This window comes from Cucurbita pepo, chromosome LG07, assembly GCF_002806865.2.
Source record: "Cucurbita pepo subsp. pepo cultivar mu-cu-16 chromosome LG07, ASM280686v2, whole genome shotgun sequence".
NCBI classification, from domain to species: Eukaryota; Viridiplantae; Streptophyta; class Magnoliopsida; order Cucurbitales; family Cucurbitaceae; genus Cucurbita; species Cucurbita pepo.
In genome coordinates, this window is record NC_036644.1 from 2,279,936 (window position 1) to 2,296,132 (window position 16,197).

The 16,197-nt window shown below is 37.0% G+C and overlaps 5 protein-coding genes across 5 annotated transcripts; 1 reads left to right on the top strand and 4 right to left on the bottom strand.

The window, feature by feature from the left end:
- Nucleotides 1-2,609: 2,609 nt before the first annotated feature.
- On the bottom strand, nucleotides 2,610-5,201 carry LOC111798052 (prostaglandin E synthase 2-like). Its single transcript, XM_023681005.1, has 6 exons — nucleotides 4,813-5,201; nucleotides 4,462-4,596; nucleotides 4,210-4,288; nucleotides 3,908-4,002; nucleotides 3,145-3,312; nucleotides 2,610-2,979 (listed from the first exon to the last, which is right to left on the bottom strand). Exons 1-6 carry the CDS (start codon nucleotides 5,147-5,149, stop codon nucleotides 2,819-2,821), a joined length of 975 nt encoding a protein of 324 aa, XP_023536773.1. The 5' UTR covers nucleotides 5,150-5,201; the 3' UTR covers nucleotides 2,610-2,818.
- Nucleotides 5,202-5,507: 306 nt separating this feature from the next.
- LOC111798767 lies at nucleotides 5,508-6,501 on the bottom strand. The gene is made up of 3 exons (XM_023682093.1): nucleotides 6,113-6,501; nucleotides 5,757-5,891; nucleotides 5,508-5,593 (listed from the first exon to the last, which is right to left on the bottom strand). The coding sequence occupies exons 1-3, from the start codon at nucleotides 6,447-6,449 to the stop codon at nucleotides 5,508-5,510; spliced, it is 558 nt and encodes a 185-aa protein (XP_023537861.1). The 5' UTR covers nucleotides 6,450-6,501.
- A 536-nt stretch (nucleotides 6,502-7,037) lies between these two features.
- On the top strand, nucleotides 7,038-9,297 carry LOC111799057. The gene is made up of 3 exons (XM_023682449.1): nucleotides 7,038-7,286; nucleotides 8,119-8,458; nucleotides 8,547-9,297. The coding sequence occupies exons 1-3, from the start codon at nucleotides 7,203-7,205 to the stop codon at nucleotides 9,182-9,184; spliced, it is 1,062 nt and encodes a 353-aa protein (XP_023538217.1). The 5' UTR covers nucleotides 7,038-7,202; the 3' UTR covers nucleotides 9,185-9,297.
- Nucleotides 9,298-9,599: 302 nt separating this feature from the next.
- LOC111799073 (rac-like GTP-binding protein 5) lies at nucleotides 9,600-12,717 on the bottom strand. Its single transcript, XM_023682470.1, has 7 exons — nucleotides 12,244-12,717; nucleotides 11,414-11,501; nucleotides 11,204-11,313; nucleotides 11,034-11,097; nucleotides 10,387-10,451; nucleotides 10,128-10,193; nucleotides 9,600-10,050 (listed from the first exon to the last, which is right to left on the bottom strand). The coding sequence occupies exons 1-7, from the start codon at nucleotides 12,340-12,342 to the stop codon at nucleotides 9,949-9,951; spliced, it is 594 nt and encodes a 197-aa protein (XP_023538238.1). The 5' UTR covers nucleotides 12,343-12,717; the 3' UTR covers nucleotides 9,600-9,948.
- A 1,242-nt stretch (nucleotides 12,718-13,959) lies between these two features.
- LOC111799074 lies at nucleotides 13,960-14,841 on the bottom strand. Its single transcript, XM_023682471.1, has 2 exons — nucleotides 14,826-14,841; nucleotides 13,960-14,637 (listed from the first exon to the last, which is right to left on the bottom strand). The coding sequence occupies exon 2, from the start codon at nucleotides 14,617-14,619 to the stop codon at nucleotides 14,050-14,052; it is 570 nt and encodes a 189-aa protein (XP_023538239.1). The 5' UTR covers nucleotides 14,620-14,637; nucleotides 14,826-14,841; the 3' UTR covers nucleotides 13,960-14,049.
- Between the last annotated feature and the right edge of the window lie 1,356 nt (nucleotides 14,842-16,197).

Consider the following 16,197-nt stretch of genomic DNA (forward strand, 5'->3'; position numbering starts at 1 on the left):
ATTATTATTATTATTACTATTTTAGAGCGAATATTTACATGAATTATATTTTAAATTTTGGTCAATAATTCTATATAAAAAAAAATTAATATCGCACATCAATTTTTATACTTTACTTTACATTTATTATATTAAAAAATATTTTATATGATCAAAATTTTTGGAGCCTTACCATTATTTTATTTTATTTTTCCTTAATTTAATTTAATGGAATTATATATGATATTTATATTGATTTTTTTAATACTCGAGAGTAAACCTATAGTAAATATAAAAAATAGAGAATTTCATGGACTTGAATCTCAAATAGATATCAAAGATACTGTATTCTCGACTTTTAAAGTCAAGAAATCCTACCCGTTAACAAATAATGTTTTAGAGGTAGCTACTTGATTTCGACCCATTAGCAAATAATTAATCGAAGAAACGTTGACCATCAACCTCAAATAATTAATTGAAGAAAAGTTGACCATCAACCTCAAAAGGCAAGAAAGAAAAAGGAGTGGCAATACTATTTCTATGTGCTCGAGTGGACTGTGACCATATATATCTTATCATATATTTTAAATCTTATTGATTTATAATGTGCTCGAGTGGACTTAGTCCATATACTTGATGGGCGAACGAATGAAATTTGATTGTCGGTTTGCTTTAGAAAGTAAAAGCCGGGTCTTATCTGAAAGAAGTAGGATTCTCGAGAAACTCTTCGATTTCCTTCCGCTCCATTAAAAATCTGTGCTAAACCCGTAAGTAGTAATTTAATTCCTTTTCATATTATAGTAATGAAATGGTTTTATTCAAAGAGGTTTAAGTCTTAAAGTGGCTGCCTTATCAAGGAGGCAGTTTAAAGGGCAATTTAAAGTGATTAAAAGAAAGATTCTTAGGTTACAAAGTCAAGTTACGTTCAAAATCTAAAGAAACAACAATGATAATATGAATGTAAACTGTGCCACAAGAAAAGTAGATGTTTTTCAATAATAATCTTAGTCTTTTCGGAGATATGAGAAGATATAAATGTAACGATCGAACTTTTTCCTTCAAAAATTAGACCGTTATCACATGCATATCATAACTGAATCAAGTGAAAAGATGTCGAAAAACGTTTTATCTTTAAAATTGTTACGGACTTGCATAAGCATAAACTTCGAAAACATAGTTGACACAAGGGTTATCATTCTCCTAAAGAGAAGTTGGTGCTACTAGTTGTTAATGAATAAGTATAACGGCTCAAGCTCACTACTAGCATATATTGTCTTCTTTGGACTTTTCCCTTTCAAGCTTACCCTCAAAGTTTTTAAAAGAAGAGGTTTCCACACCCTTCTAAAAAATGTTTCATTCTCTTCCCCAACTAACGTGGGATCTCACAATCCACCCTCCTACTTCGGGGTCCAGCGTCCTTGTTGGCACACCACCTCTTGTCCACCCCCTTCGAGACTCAACCTTATCGCTGGCACATCGCCCAATGTCTAGCTCTGGTGCCATTTTAAAAACCTTGAGAAGAAGCCCAAAAGAGAAAGCCCAAAGAGGAAATATCTACTAGCGGTGGACTTAGACTTAGATAGTCACAATTAATTGCCCATTTCCCAATCATTTTGGAAGTCTATTCTCATGCCTTTTAAACGGCACCTAGCACAGCCAGAAGACATGATCACATTACTTGGAAGTAGTCCTCATTGGTCACCCTTTAAACAAGGAAAAGGATGTCTTACGGAATTGTTTTATCAAAGCCTTTCTATGGCTTATATGGTTGTCTTATGGAATTGTATATTTGAAGACAAATCCGCCATTTTCATGGTTTTTGTAATCATTCAATATATATTGGGGCTCTAAAACACCATTTTCATTCGTCCTTGCAGCTCACTTCGTGAAAAGAAGGAGATCCATGCACTGAGTCGTCCAATAGTATATCCCAAACTCCTTGCAAACAGGATACACCTAACTTGGAATCAAAGCTAGTCACCCCTGATACTCAATTCACAATTCACATTGACCTGACCCTTCTCTTCTACTTGACTCTACAGCATAGCTCGCAGACGTTAATCCTCAAAAAGGATATCTCGTCAAAATAGAGCATCTCGAAGGATTCAATCCAGCCACGGCTTTACCCTATTACTACCTAGAGGACGTAGCTGGCACACAAAACAAAGGAAAGGGGGGTTCGGGGGATGTCGGCACATGGTCAGCAGTCTCTCATTGTGAGATCCCACATCGGTTGGAGAGGAGAACGAAACATTCTTTATAAAAGACCTCTGATGCATTTTAAAAAACTTTGAGGGAAAGCCCGCATTTTAAAAACTTTGAGGGAAAGCTCGGAAGGAAAACCCCAAAGAGAACAATATCTGCTAGCGGTGGGCTTGCGTTGTTACACTCTTGATCCAAATTTTCCTATCTCTATAACTCCTACAACCTCAACCTCACATCTCTTATTGTCCATTGGAAGTAATCTTTTTGTACTTCCTTCAGCAAATAGTTTGCCTTCTTTTGTAATTTCATCCTATGAATGAAATGCAGGAATCCATGTTTCTCATAAAAAATATAAAGTAAATCCTTTTAGAATGTACCTATGTTCTGTCAACACTTTGATACCATTTAGGTTGTTCACAATACAGTTAAGTAGAACAAGGAATCAACACATTAAATACAAATATAGAAGCAATCATCTAAAAGGATGAGAAATTTGCAATTCGCTACATGGATCTAGCAGATTATTCTCACAGACAATCTTTTAGGATCTGATGTTAAAAAAAGTTCAGATATTTATCAATAAACTGGCAGGATATTGAGTAATCAAAAACAAAAACTATAAATTGTACTAACTTCAAGAGACGATCCTTGCAGACTCTCCTACAGCATCCTCCATTCTAGAATACCATTCGCCAACTCTTGTATTTTCTACCATATCTATTCCAGATTGAAGGTGTCGGATTGGTCTCAAGACGCCAAAGACAGCAAGATCAGCTAAATTAGGATTTGGTCCACCTATCGAGAGACAAATTCGTCGTAAAATAGAACTGTTTTTCTCAAATACCTTTAGCTTAAACCTAAATAACCGAACAGAATCGTGAATGAAGTTAAGCATACCAAGAAACTGACGGTCTTNGAACCTAAATAACTGAACAGAATCGTGAATGAAGTTAAGCATACCAAGAAACTGACGGTCTTTCAGTGCTTCCACCCATGTTTCTGCAGCTCCATATAAAGCTTTTCGTTCATCAGTGATGTTATGTTTTTCTTTCAATTTCTTGGAAACAAAATACATGGCTGTAGCCCCGCCATACTTAGCTATTATCCTTTGAGTGAAACTAAAATTTCCTGCACCATATTAAAGTTATACAGACAAGTCAGGAGCTCATGAATATATGCGATTGCTTCAACAACAAGAACAACAAACAAACAAACAAACAAAAAATCATGTTGAGGATGTTTTCTTATGAATATAATAATTGGAATAAGGTATCCAAATTATATAGTGAACATTGAAAATATATGAAAGTGAGTATTCAAAACTTGGCTTGGATTTTGAAAACATTGGAAAAAAATAGAAAAGAAATAAACCCACAAGTGATAATACCGTTTAACAGCTTAACGTTTAAAAACCAAAAATCAAATTGTTAACAAACAGGACCTAAGAAACCAATGAGTCTCCAGCTCGTATATAATACCGTTTAGCAACTTAATGTTTAAAAATCAAATTGTTATCAAACGGGGCCCTATAAACCAATGAGTCTCCAGCTCATATATAATACCGTTTAACAGCTTAATGTTCAAAAACCAAAAATCAAATTGTTAACAAACAGGGCCCTAGAAACCGTCTCCAGCTCATATAATTCAATATGAATAGACAAGATTACAAAGAACTAGGGAGGGGGGGAAACAGAGCAGCTCATAAATTGATTTACTATCATACCATGTGTAGTTATGTAGTTGAAAGACTCGAGAGCCTCCTTGTAATTTCTGTAAATGTTCGGGGATAAAACGTGCACCAGGTGATTGTCCACCCATCTACATAATATATGCTCATCAATCAGTTACATATGATACACAAAAATGTCGAAAGACAAATTAGTCAGTCAAATTCTTTGGCAATGAAGACGCTGGTTTCCCTTAAAGTCTCAATTGGGTCCATATAATAGCTGCTTGTAAGCAAGTATAGAGCCTCGAGATGTAAAATTAAAAAAAAAAAAAAAAAAAAAAAAAAGAAAAGTATACCCAAGCCACTTCCTCTCCTCCTCTGAGTCCGAGGTAGAATTCTCTGGATGAATTCTTTTGTACAACTTATCAATTATATCTGTACAAGAACAAGCAAGACAGGCCCTGATCATCAACAACTACTCTAATTGAAGACATATATATATATATATATATATATATACACACACATATATAGAGATATGTATATATATATATATAGATATGTATGTATGTATTCTCCATTTTCCAAGTAATTACAGATTACTGAACCTGTAGAATCCACCATTTGAACACCATCAACCATCAGAATTGGAACCTTCTTGTATTCAGACCACTTAATCTCCTTTTTGAATATGGGATTCACCTCCACAACTTTATAAGGAACATTGTAATAATCCAAGAATGCTGGAGGAAAAAGAAAATTTACAGAAATTTTTAAGGATCTAGAAAGGAAGAATGGCATAGAACTGCAAATTCACGACAAGAATTCTAGCTTCAGCTCATAGGTGATATATGATCTATTGTCCAGTCCTTAATCCATCTTCTCTATTTTCCTTATCAAGATCAAGTTGACAAAAACTTCATATTCTGAGAATTCCTCTAAGAGATTATGCTAATTACCTTTAACTTTGTTGCAGAACGGGCAAGCCTCGTATTGATAGAGAACCACATCCTTGGGTGCGAACGACAAACGAGGTAGGTCATTAACCACATCATGAACCGAAGATGAAGAGGCCACAGAGAAGCACCGACCATTCCCTGCAACATTCCGAGCAAAAGAATGACAATACAAGCCAAATGGATTCTTCGCTTGCGAGAAACACCGAATATCAGATCCAATGAACGTTCTGTGAACCGCCGATGGATGGAGTAGCCGCCGATCAGCGGTGACAGTGGCGGTGTTGGCCTCACCGCTTACAAACCGGCTGAGTACGCGAACTCCATTAATCCTCCTCATGGCGACCGACAGTTCTCTGGAAGTTGAACTCTTTTGCAAGGTTTTACAAGGGTTTGGGGGAAGAGAAATTGGTACGATTTCAGCCGTCGATGTAAGGAGAGTGCAGAGGATTACGGTAGCCCGGGAAGCAGTAGATCACACCCCCCCCGTTGTGTGGTAACGCGTCAAACACCCCCTACCATGGTAATGTATTTCCCAAAAAGCCCTTTCTGTATATATATATTTCTGAATATATAAATTCGATATTTCACTTTTTTTTTTTATTTTTTATTTTAATTTTAAAGGTAGTTTAATACTATTTTATTTTTTTTAATTATGTTTGTAAATATTATTTTCTTATATTTTGGGCTCTTACCGTTTAATTATTATTTAATTTCAAATTATTTGATAGAATTAAGGTAGAATTCTCTGGATGAATTCTTTTGTACAACTTATCAGTTATATCTGTACAAGAACAAGCAAGACAGGCCCCGATCATCAACAACTACTCTAATTGAAAACATATATATATATGTGTGTGTGTGTGTGTGTGTGTGTGTGTGTGTGTATAGATATATATGTATGTATGTATTCTCCATTTTCCAAGTAATTACAGATTTGACTGAACCTGTAGAATCCACCATTTGAACACCATCAACCATCAGAATTGGAACCTTCTTGTATTCAGACCACTTAATCTCCTTTTTGAATATGGGATTCACCTCCACGACTTTATAAGGAACATTGTAATAATCCAAGAATGCTGGAGGAAAAGGAAAATCAACAAAAATTTTAAGGACCTAGAAAGGAAAAATGGCATAGAATTGCAACTTCACGACAAGAATTCTAGCTTCAGCTCATAGGTAACAGTAATATATGATCTATTGTCCAGTCCTTAATCCACGTTCTCTATTTTCCTTATCAAGATCAAGTTGACAAAAACTTCATATTCTGAGAATTCCTCTAAGAGATTATGCTAATTACCTTTAACTTTGTTGCAGAACGGGCAAGCCTCGTATTGATAGAGAACCACATCCTTGGGTGCGAACGACAAACGAGGTAGGTCATTAACCACATCATGAACCGAAGATGAAGAGGCCACAGAGAAGCACCGACCATTCCCTGCAACATTCCGAGCAAAAGAAGGACAATACAAGCCAAATGGATTCTTCGCTTGCGAGAAACACCGAATATCAGATCCAATGAACGTTCTGTGAACCGCCGATGGATGGAGTAGCCGCCGATCAGCGGTGACAGTGGCGGTGTTGGCCTCACCGCTTACAAACCGGCTGAGTACGCGAACTCCATTAATCCTCCTCATGGCGACCGACAGTTCTCTGGAAGTTGAACTCTTTTGCAAGGTTTTACAAGGGTTTGGGGGAAGAGAAATTGGTACGATTTCAGCCGTCGATGTAAGGAGAGTGCAGAGGATTACGGTAGCCCGGGAAGCAGTAGATCACAACCCCCCCCGTTGTGTGGTAACGCGTCAAACACCCCCTACCATGGTAATGTATTTCCCAAAAAGCCCTTTCTGTATATATATATTTCTGAATATATAAATTCGATATTTCACTTTTTTTTTTTATTTTTTATTTTAATTTTAAAGGTAGTTTAATACTATTTTATTTTTTTTAATTATGTTTGTAAATATTATTTTCTTATATTTTGGGCTCTTACCGTTTAATTATTATTTAATTTCAAATTATTTGATAGAATTTGAATTTATCTATAATAAATAAAAAATTAAAAAAATTATGAAAAAAAAAACAAATTTTTAAAAATTAAGAAATTATTAAAAGGCTACAAATTTTCGTAAGAAAAACGAAGGGACAAAATTGGTATTTCATAGTCGAAAGTTGGCTGATGGAGTCTATAAATAGAGCGCCTGCCAGACTGTGATGAATTGTTTCGGCATTTTAGGGTTTCCAATTTGCCGCTCATCGAAAGAAGTCTTCTTCGATCTCCGCTAGGGTTTTCCATCGTAATCGTTTCTTCCTTGTGTTTTCTCAAATCCCAACTGCTTCTCTCTTCTTACTTTCTAGTCTTCGCCGAATCCTTCCCATAATAGACCCAGATGTCTCGTTGCTTTCCTTACCCACCTCCTGGTTACGCGAGGAAGGTGGCTAGGACCGAGGCGGCCTTGATCGAACCGATTAAGGTTTGTTTGAGCTATTTGGTTGGCTTTCAATAATGTGTGCTGGATTCAATTGTGTTCTGGTTCCAATTGATTGCGAGATCTACTTGGAATTGTAACTTTTTGGATGGGGGTAATTTGTAATCAGTAACGACTTTTTTTTCTCTAGTTTTTACGGCGATGGGGGAGGAATCGATATGGGTTTTCTTGTTTAGAGTGAAGAGAGTTACAAGTTTTGTACATATGTAGACTATAGTTTCAGTTTTGTTCGTCTGTGTTTTTTCAAGTAATTGACGAGTGATATCTCTTCAAGGAACAAGAGATCTTTGAGAGTTTAAGTGGATGGATAGTGAGTTGGGAGTTTGTAAGTTGCATGTCTTGCAAAGCGTTATTGGATCTTGTATGTATGGTTCCGTTTTCACTATCAGAACACCAAGTGTACATTTGTAGCGAATAAATTTTTAATAGATCATTTATTATTCATGGGAATGTCATGATTTTTTAAATCTTTTTTCAAATCATTATCTGGTTTTTGAAGTTGATGATTTCAACAAATTCTTAGTGAAAGAGAGAGAGTTTCATCCTGTAGTTTGATTAATTTGAACGCCTTTGTATGAACTTTACTCGGGACTTGTTTTCCTCCTTATAAACTTAGGCGTATGGTTACATGATGTGAATATTCGAGTTTACTAGTTAGAATGTATGATTATCCGAGTCCAAATGAACATGCTTCTTTACAATAGGAATGGCTACCATTTTGAAGGGTTGCCCTTCATTTGTTAGTTAAGACATGGTTGATTTGTTTGGTGCTTGCGTGGTCTGCATTTTTTTAAATGGTTATTCTGGTGCGTTATAGCTCCTATCTGAAAGACGAGAAAAAGGGACTGAAAGAAAGAAAGAGAAAAGTAAGCACAAGAAAGAGAAGAGTAAGGACAAGAAACACAAAAGCAAAGAGCATAGAGATAAGTCTTCTCGCAGCAGCCGCCGCGACTCGAATGATCAGAAACAGAAGGAAGTCAAGGACCTTCTGAAGGGAACAAAAGTTGAAGCAGAACAATTGGAAAAGAGTGGTCTCACTGAAGAGCATGGGCAACCAGTATGGCCTCAAAGTCCTGGCTACTTGTCTGATGGAACTCAGTCCAATCACAAGAGAAAAAGGGGTGCATCGTTACAGCCTAATGAAGACTGTAAGCCTGGTGGGTTCTCTTTATTGGCTCTTTTGTGAAATTTGTTCACTTGGCCATTTGAGTGATCGCTAATATGTAAATAATTGATCACAAACAGGAAAAGTCATCCGAATCAAACTGGCTTCTTCACTTAGCCAACAAGAGGATTCCTCAGCTGGCAGTGAACAGACGTGTTCTACAACTGGTCGTCGTAATTCTCTTCATCAAACGAGAGATAAGAACAGCAGCCGTGTGCCCATTGTGCAAAAAACTTCCCTTACTTCTCTTGATCAAAAGAGAGATGAGAACAGCCGCCGTGTGCCCATTGTGCAAAAAACTTCCCTCACTTCTCTTGATCAAAAGAGAGATGAGAACAGCCGCAGTAGGCCCATTGTGCAGAAAACTTCCCTCACAATCGCCGACACACCAGTCGCTGTCAAGGATCCAATTTCAAAACCTAATATCAAAGACCTTCCTTTGCATGCTGTTGACATCGGTAGTACTCATCGCAAGAGAAAGCCTTCTGAATCTGCTTATGAGGACTTGTTTGACAAATGGGTACCGCCAACGCTTCAGTTGGGGCAGCAAACGGACGACGAAGAATGGCTCTTCGGAACGAAAAAGCAGGATGAAAGAACAAAGACCAACCAAGCTTTCAGTCATGCTCCCATCTGTAGAAGTTCCAGTCTGTGGCCGAGAGGACAGTTTGTACCTGAAGCTGACGTTTATATGTTGCCTTATACGATTCCATTTTGATATTGAATTCTTTAGTAGAGTGAAATATGTACAGTACGCCTGTAGGAACAATCTTTTTCCTGGGCGTTATAATTGTTTTAGAATCAATATAATTGACACTCAATTTTGTTCTCTCTGTGGGCTCCTCCGATGCATTCTGCCTGTGAATTGTGATTCTCCCAGGAAAAACGAGACTTGTAACTAAATATTGCCACTAAAGCCTTGAAAGATTTTTGTCTCCCAGAAATTAATGATCACTTGGATTTATGATCTCTTTGAAATGATAGAGATTTAGGGAATATGTTGGTAAATTACAGAACACGACCAAGAACATATGATATGCAAGCGAACTTAACACGTGATTGATTGATTCAGTGTTCAGTGTTGGTTTCGTGAGGTGAGTAGTAAAATGCAAGCTCAAGAAATGAGTATAGAGTGAAGTCATAAATATGAGGATGTGAATGGAATTAGAGAATATATGTTACTAAGTACCAAAGCATGTTCATGCCCAGGGAGCAGTTCTTTTAGGTATCTCATGAATACATGAACAATTCAAACAGACAAATTGGGGTTAGCAATGTTGGTCATTACTAACAAACAGATTGCAAAATATGTTGTATTTGCATCTTGGAATGTCAGCCTGGGGCCGTATACGATACGTACGATACGATCCATCATTCGCCGCCGCTGCTTCCTTGGAATGACATGGATTAAAGATATGCTGAGAAAAAGGCGAGTACATTATGAAGTGTCGTCGGTTCGGTTCGGTTCTTCTTCTTCTTCGATCATAAGATGGAACAGACACTCTGTGACTTCTTCTTCTTCTTCTTTGACTTGGGCGGCTGGAGCACCACTTTAATGGCTGCATCAAACACTGCTTTCACATTCTGCAACAAACAAACCATCAAACCAACTCCTTCACAAAATATGCACACAAACGAATAACACGGAATGAATGTCATGCCTGCTGAGTTTTTGAACTACATTCGATGTATGCCGGGGCTCCAATTGTTTTTGTCAACTCCTCTCCCTACATTCAATAACAGAAAAATTAACGATTCACCACCGAACCAATCAAGCTACTTTCCCAAAATAGTCTATGTCCCACGGACGAAAAAAAGGTCACCAATAGAGTTAAACCAAGTAAGATTGCAACCGTCAAAAGGGGTTCTAAAAAGCAAGAAAAGAATAAGATTTCTAATGGTAGATATCAAGTTATTTACCTGAACAGTAGAAATTGGCACCGCACCCGGGTGGTCTACAAAGAATTGCTTGTCATCCCGAAGATCTGAGAACGAAACTACAGTGAGAATTGTTCTTGTTTTCAAAATTCGAGAAATATCCTCACGCGAGAAGAACAAAATCATAGACCGTTATTCCCATTTTCCTATCAAAATATCGCATCAGAAGTAGAGCCGAGAGATTTAAACCTTGACTTCTTGAGAGAAGTAGAAATATCTTAATCACTAAGTTATGCTTAAAAAAAAAACTTATGGACAACACAAAAATAATGGAAACATTGGGCAGATGTACAATCATGAAATAAAGTCTCAGCGACTTGAGAAAAAATTCTTTGGATACAAAGAACTTGTGTATGGATGCACACATTCCACTCGGTGCAAAAAAAAGCCATCTATGATGGATGTGTAACAGCCCAAGCCCATGTTCTTCGCATCCAAATATATCCCTCTACTCAATCGCTAAATTAAATTGTAACAGTTCAAGCTCATCATTAGCAAACATTGTCCTCTTTAAAACACGTCTGCTAGGGAGAGGTTTCCACACTCTTGTAAAGAATGCTTGGTTCTCCCCAACCGATGTGGGATCTCACATGAATACTAAACTTCAAAAATGAATAAATAATCCTTACCAAGTTTAGTTCCAACAAGAACTATTGGAACACCAGGTGCATAATGTCTCAACTCAGGAATCCACTGTGGGAAAATGCAAAAAATCTCATCAGCAAAGGCATAATTTTTGCATAAACAATGCATATCCAGCTAATTAGGCTAACAATTGACTTCATCCATAACGTGCTACCTTCTTAGCAACATTTTCATAGCTGGCCTTGCTTATGAGAGAGAAAGCAAGAATAAAAACATCAGCACCTCGATAACTCAGTGGTCTTAATCTATTGTAATCCTCTTGACCTGTTCAAAACAAAAATTTAAATCCCTTCCATGCATTAAAAATTTGATGAACTTGGTTATTGGGTGGGTGGAGAAACTAGAACTCTCATCATGTTGTTACCAGCAGTATCCCATAATCCTAAGTTGACAGTGTTTCCATCAACCACCACATTGGCACTGAAATTGTCAAAAACGGTGGGCACGTAGTCCTGCAAATTAGAAATGAAAGTGCTAATGGGATATTACAAAAGATCAAGAGTTTCATTCATGGAGTAAAAACCAAGAAAATTCTGAAGCTCGATGGGTTCTTACTCAATGTTTTGATATAATACACACTTTAAAACTACGAAAATGTAAAGAAAATCATTGATTAAGAACTCAGAACCCCCAGATACCATATGATTTAGCATCTAAAGAGAGAAAGGGGGAAAATCAAGTTCAAAATTAAGGTCAAAAGAAGATAAGAACAAATTGCTATGTTCGAGGACAGTCAGAGAATTCCAATTGATGGAGATTGTCTGCTAGTGCATGATTTCAACGGGTGCATTATTTCCAAAAGCGCACATCTCGAGAACAAATTCATCCCGATAAGTTCCAACCACGGGTAAGAAAGAACACACCAAACAACTTTCATATTCAAAATCATGTTCTATCGTCTTCCAATCTCTTCAAAATGCCTTTAAAAAGAATAAACAGGAAACAACAATAATCTTCACAAAAGGAATTCAATCCTTCTTTTTACGCCATTGAAATCATATCATGAAGAATCAGAAAACGCAATGAAATAAACTCAGCCAACGGAACTATTATCAAGAACATTCCCTCTTAAGCATCCTACATTGTTATTTCCTTCATCCCATGGTTCTTCCACAAGATCCATCAAAACCAAAAGAACAACAAGCAAGCGAGAATGATCTCATAAACAAAAAAAAAAAAATCAAACAAACTCACCGTGGGAAAGGTGTTACTCGTATAAGAAATCAACATACAGGTTTTACCCACAGCACCATCGCCCACCGTAACGCACTTTATAAACCTGGACGCACTCATCTCGAAGCACCAGATCTGTAACCCGAAAACTACAGTGGGTTGGTTGCTCAGAATCGATTGTTCATGAGACCAAACAGAACAGAACAGAACAGAACAGAACAGAACGGAAGAGAAAGAAGAAGAAAGCGAGAAAATCAACAGTATTCCATGAAAGAGTTTGGAATCAAGAGAACGGAGGATCTGAATTCTTGAAAAGGGGAAATGGAAAATGCAGCGTGGAGAGATCCCGAATTGCAGGAACAGAGAGAAAGAGAGAAAGAGAGAGAAGCGAAGAAGGGTTATTTTGAAAGGGGAAAGGAAATGAATTGCGGTTGAAGCGCTCGCCGGCCTTGCTCACCTTCTGCCACCTATAGCGCCTCCTCTTCTACCACACATACCCCCTTTCCCTTTTTTTTCTTTTAACCAATAATAATTATAAAATAATCTCTTTTTTTTTATTTTAATTTTTTATTTTAATTTTTTATTTTCGATGACACAATCTACCCCTTCTACACCGTCCAGTGACTAGCTCTAATCTCATTTGTAACGGCCCAATGCTACATGTAAGGCTTTCTCTCCACCAAACCGATGTGTGATCTCACAATTCACCTATTTGGAGGCACAACATCTTCACTATAGCACACTCCCCAGTGCCTGACTCTAATACTATTTGCTACTATTTGCAACTGCTCAATCCCGACATCTTGGTTCTTAAATATTTGAATATGATTTAAATATTTTTTAAATAATTGGAGAATATATTTAAAGTTTTTTAAGGTAGAATAAAAAATAATTATAGAGGTTATAAATTATGTAATATTTTGAAGATGGGTTATTTATTTATTTATTTATTATGAATTTTAGATTGTTTAATTATGGTCTAAATTTAAAAAATTATTATTATTATTATTATTATTATTATTATTATTGAAAAATGAATGAAACGTGGCCAGCAACATTCTCGAGGTCATAGAATAGACGTGCATTACTTTAATTTTAAATATTACATTTTTTATCCATTGGAAACTGAATTATTAAGAATCCTTTTTATAATTATTTTAATTAATAATTCAAATCTTAATTAAAAAAAATGTGAAAATCACAATGAAAATTAATTTTTTCAGTAAATGAAATTTTTAAAACGCTTATTTTTTAGGTCTCACAAATTTAAAAATTGTTATTCTAATTTTATTTTTTATTTTTTAAAATTAAATCTATAAATTACATTTCATTCGTCCAGAGCTTCTCCCTACTATCAGTTATATACTGTGATCCGTTGTTGTTACTCTCTTACTTGCATATATAACGTCTCTTTCAAAATCTCTCTCTGCCCTCGTTTTCTAAAAAATTATTCTTAAACCGAGGCCAGAGACTCGAGCATACGTTGCTTGGTTGTAGGCGACTAAGAACAATTGGCTTAGCTCACTTGTCCGTTGGAAAGTGAGTGTCGTATAATCGTAAGTTCGCTGTTATCAAGAGTGTGATTGTGACAAGCTAGTAAATATTATCTTTTTTGGACTTTACATTTCCGGTATTTTCTCACCGTTTTAAAATATGTCCTCTAAAATAATAAAATAAATAAATAAAATTTAAATCTAAAATAAAAAGTTTCGACACAAACACCTGGGGTAATCATAAAAACCCACGTGGCATACAAACAAGCAGCAAGAGAATTTTAACAGAAAAGCTGGGAAGTTAGCTAAACTAGACCACCAATTATGCTATTCTTCATCGGAGGCGTAGAAGTCGCCGGAGATTGTCGGTGGCTCCGGCGTCAATTCCGGCAGCGGCCTCTACATTACAATTCAGCTTCCGCATCAGAGAGAAATTCGGAAGCGGCACGCTACTCGGCGGCGGCGAAACGTTAAACGCCGAACCAGAAAACTCAATCTCTGCCGCCACCCCCAAACTCCTGCTACCTTCCCACGGCGGCGGAAGCGGCGGCGGCAAACGTAATCCTAAAACGACCCATAAATCTTTAGGAACATGGCTCGGCTCCGGCCCCATTCGATTCGTGGAATCAACGATCAAAGCCTCCGCCGTCATTTCAACCGGCAGCTCTCTGCATCGTTTAATTGATTTTGGTTTCTTTGGGGCAAGAGATTGGTCTCTGAATCTCACACCCTTTGGGCGGCACGACGGCTGGGATTCCGCCGCTGAAGGGGGAAATGAACGACGGGGAAAAGGGAAGCGAGGCGGCTGCCGGCGGTGGCGACGACGATGGCGACGGCGATGGCTATAAAATGTGACAGCCGGGGCGGCCGGAGAGAAATTATGGGGAATCAAAACCGCCTCCATTGCTACGAAGATCTGAACCTGAAGGATTCAAAACTCTATCAAAAATCCCCAATTGAAGCCAAAATTCTCTGTTATAATTTATAGCAGAGCTAATAAAAAAATGGAATTTGTTTTTAAAAAATAGAAAAAATAGAAACTAAATATAAATATATATATATATATATATATATAGATCGATCCAAAAGGAATTTCAGGAAGCCATTTACAGAGGAATTTGGGAGTTCTTAGTTAGAGAGAAGAATTAATGGAGTTTTATATTCGGATTCGTCTCTTTATAGATCTTGTTGAACGCCAACGGCTACTTTTTTTTTTTCTTTTTTTTTTTAATTATTTTAATTCTTAATTTACGACAGGATTTACACTGAGCGCCACCGTCTAGGTCGGTTTTCGTCAGTTTTAGTTATAGCCGTTGGACAAATTCTGACCGTTGATCTCATCTTATTCATTTTTCTTTTTCTTTTTTGCTGACGTGTTCCTTTAAATTAGTTGTTTTTTTGGGGGTTAGATAATAAAAATTAATCTAAAAATTGTCCATATTTTAAAAAATTATATCTATTTTTAAAATATATATATATAATATTACCGGGACTTCCGGTTTCAAAATTAGATATTCATTAAAAAAAAAAAAATAGTATAGTGATCGCAACCACGNTAATATTACCGGGACTTCCGGTTTCAAAATTAGATATTCATTCAAAAAAAATTTAAAAAAAAAAATTAGTATAGTGATCGCAACCACCCATAGTAGATATTGTCATGTTTAGGCTTTCCCTTCCTTGCTCTAAAACGCGTCTGTTAGGGAAGGTTTCCACACCCTTACATAGTGTGTGTTTGTTCTTCCACATTGGTTGGGGATAGCCTTCTCGCTGTTCCCAAAGGGGTAGAGTAAGGACTTTGGCCCCGAATGGGTGGATTTGGTGGTAGTCCCACACGATTGGAGAAAGGAACAAGTGCCAGCGTGGATGGGAAACCTTCCCTTGACAGACGCGTTAGCCTTGAGAGGAAGCTCCAAAGGAAAAGCCCAAAAATGACAATATTTGCTAGCGATGAACTTAAGTCATTAAAGTGATAATCTAAAATGATGTGAGCGTAATTAAAATGTTTATCTAGATTTAGTTGAAAAGAACGATATTAACCTATTTAAAAAATACCTCCACTATTTTCTTTATATATATATATTTTTTTTAATTAACTTTTTTTTTTTTTANAGTAGATATTGTCCTCTTTGGGCTTTCTCTTTCGGGCTTCCTTGCTCTAAAACGCGTCTGTTAGGGAAGGTTTCCACACCCTTACATAGGGTGTGTTTGTTCTCCCACATTGGTTGGGGATAGCCTTCTCGCTGTTCCCGAAGGGGTAGAGTAAGGACTCTAGCCCCGAAGGGGGTGGATTTGGTGGTAGTCCCACATCGATTGGAGAAAGGAACAAGTGCCAGCGTGGATGGGAAACCTTCCCCTAACAGACGCGTTTTAAAGCCTTGAGAGGAAGCTTCAAACGAAAAGCCCAAAAAAGGACAATATTTACTAGCGATGGACTTAGGTCGTTAAAGTGATAATCTAAAATAATGTGAGCGTAATTAAA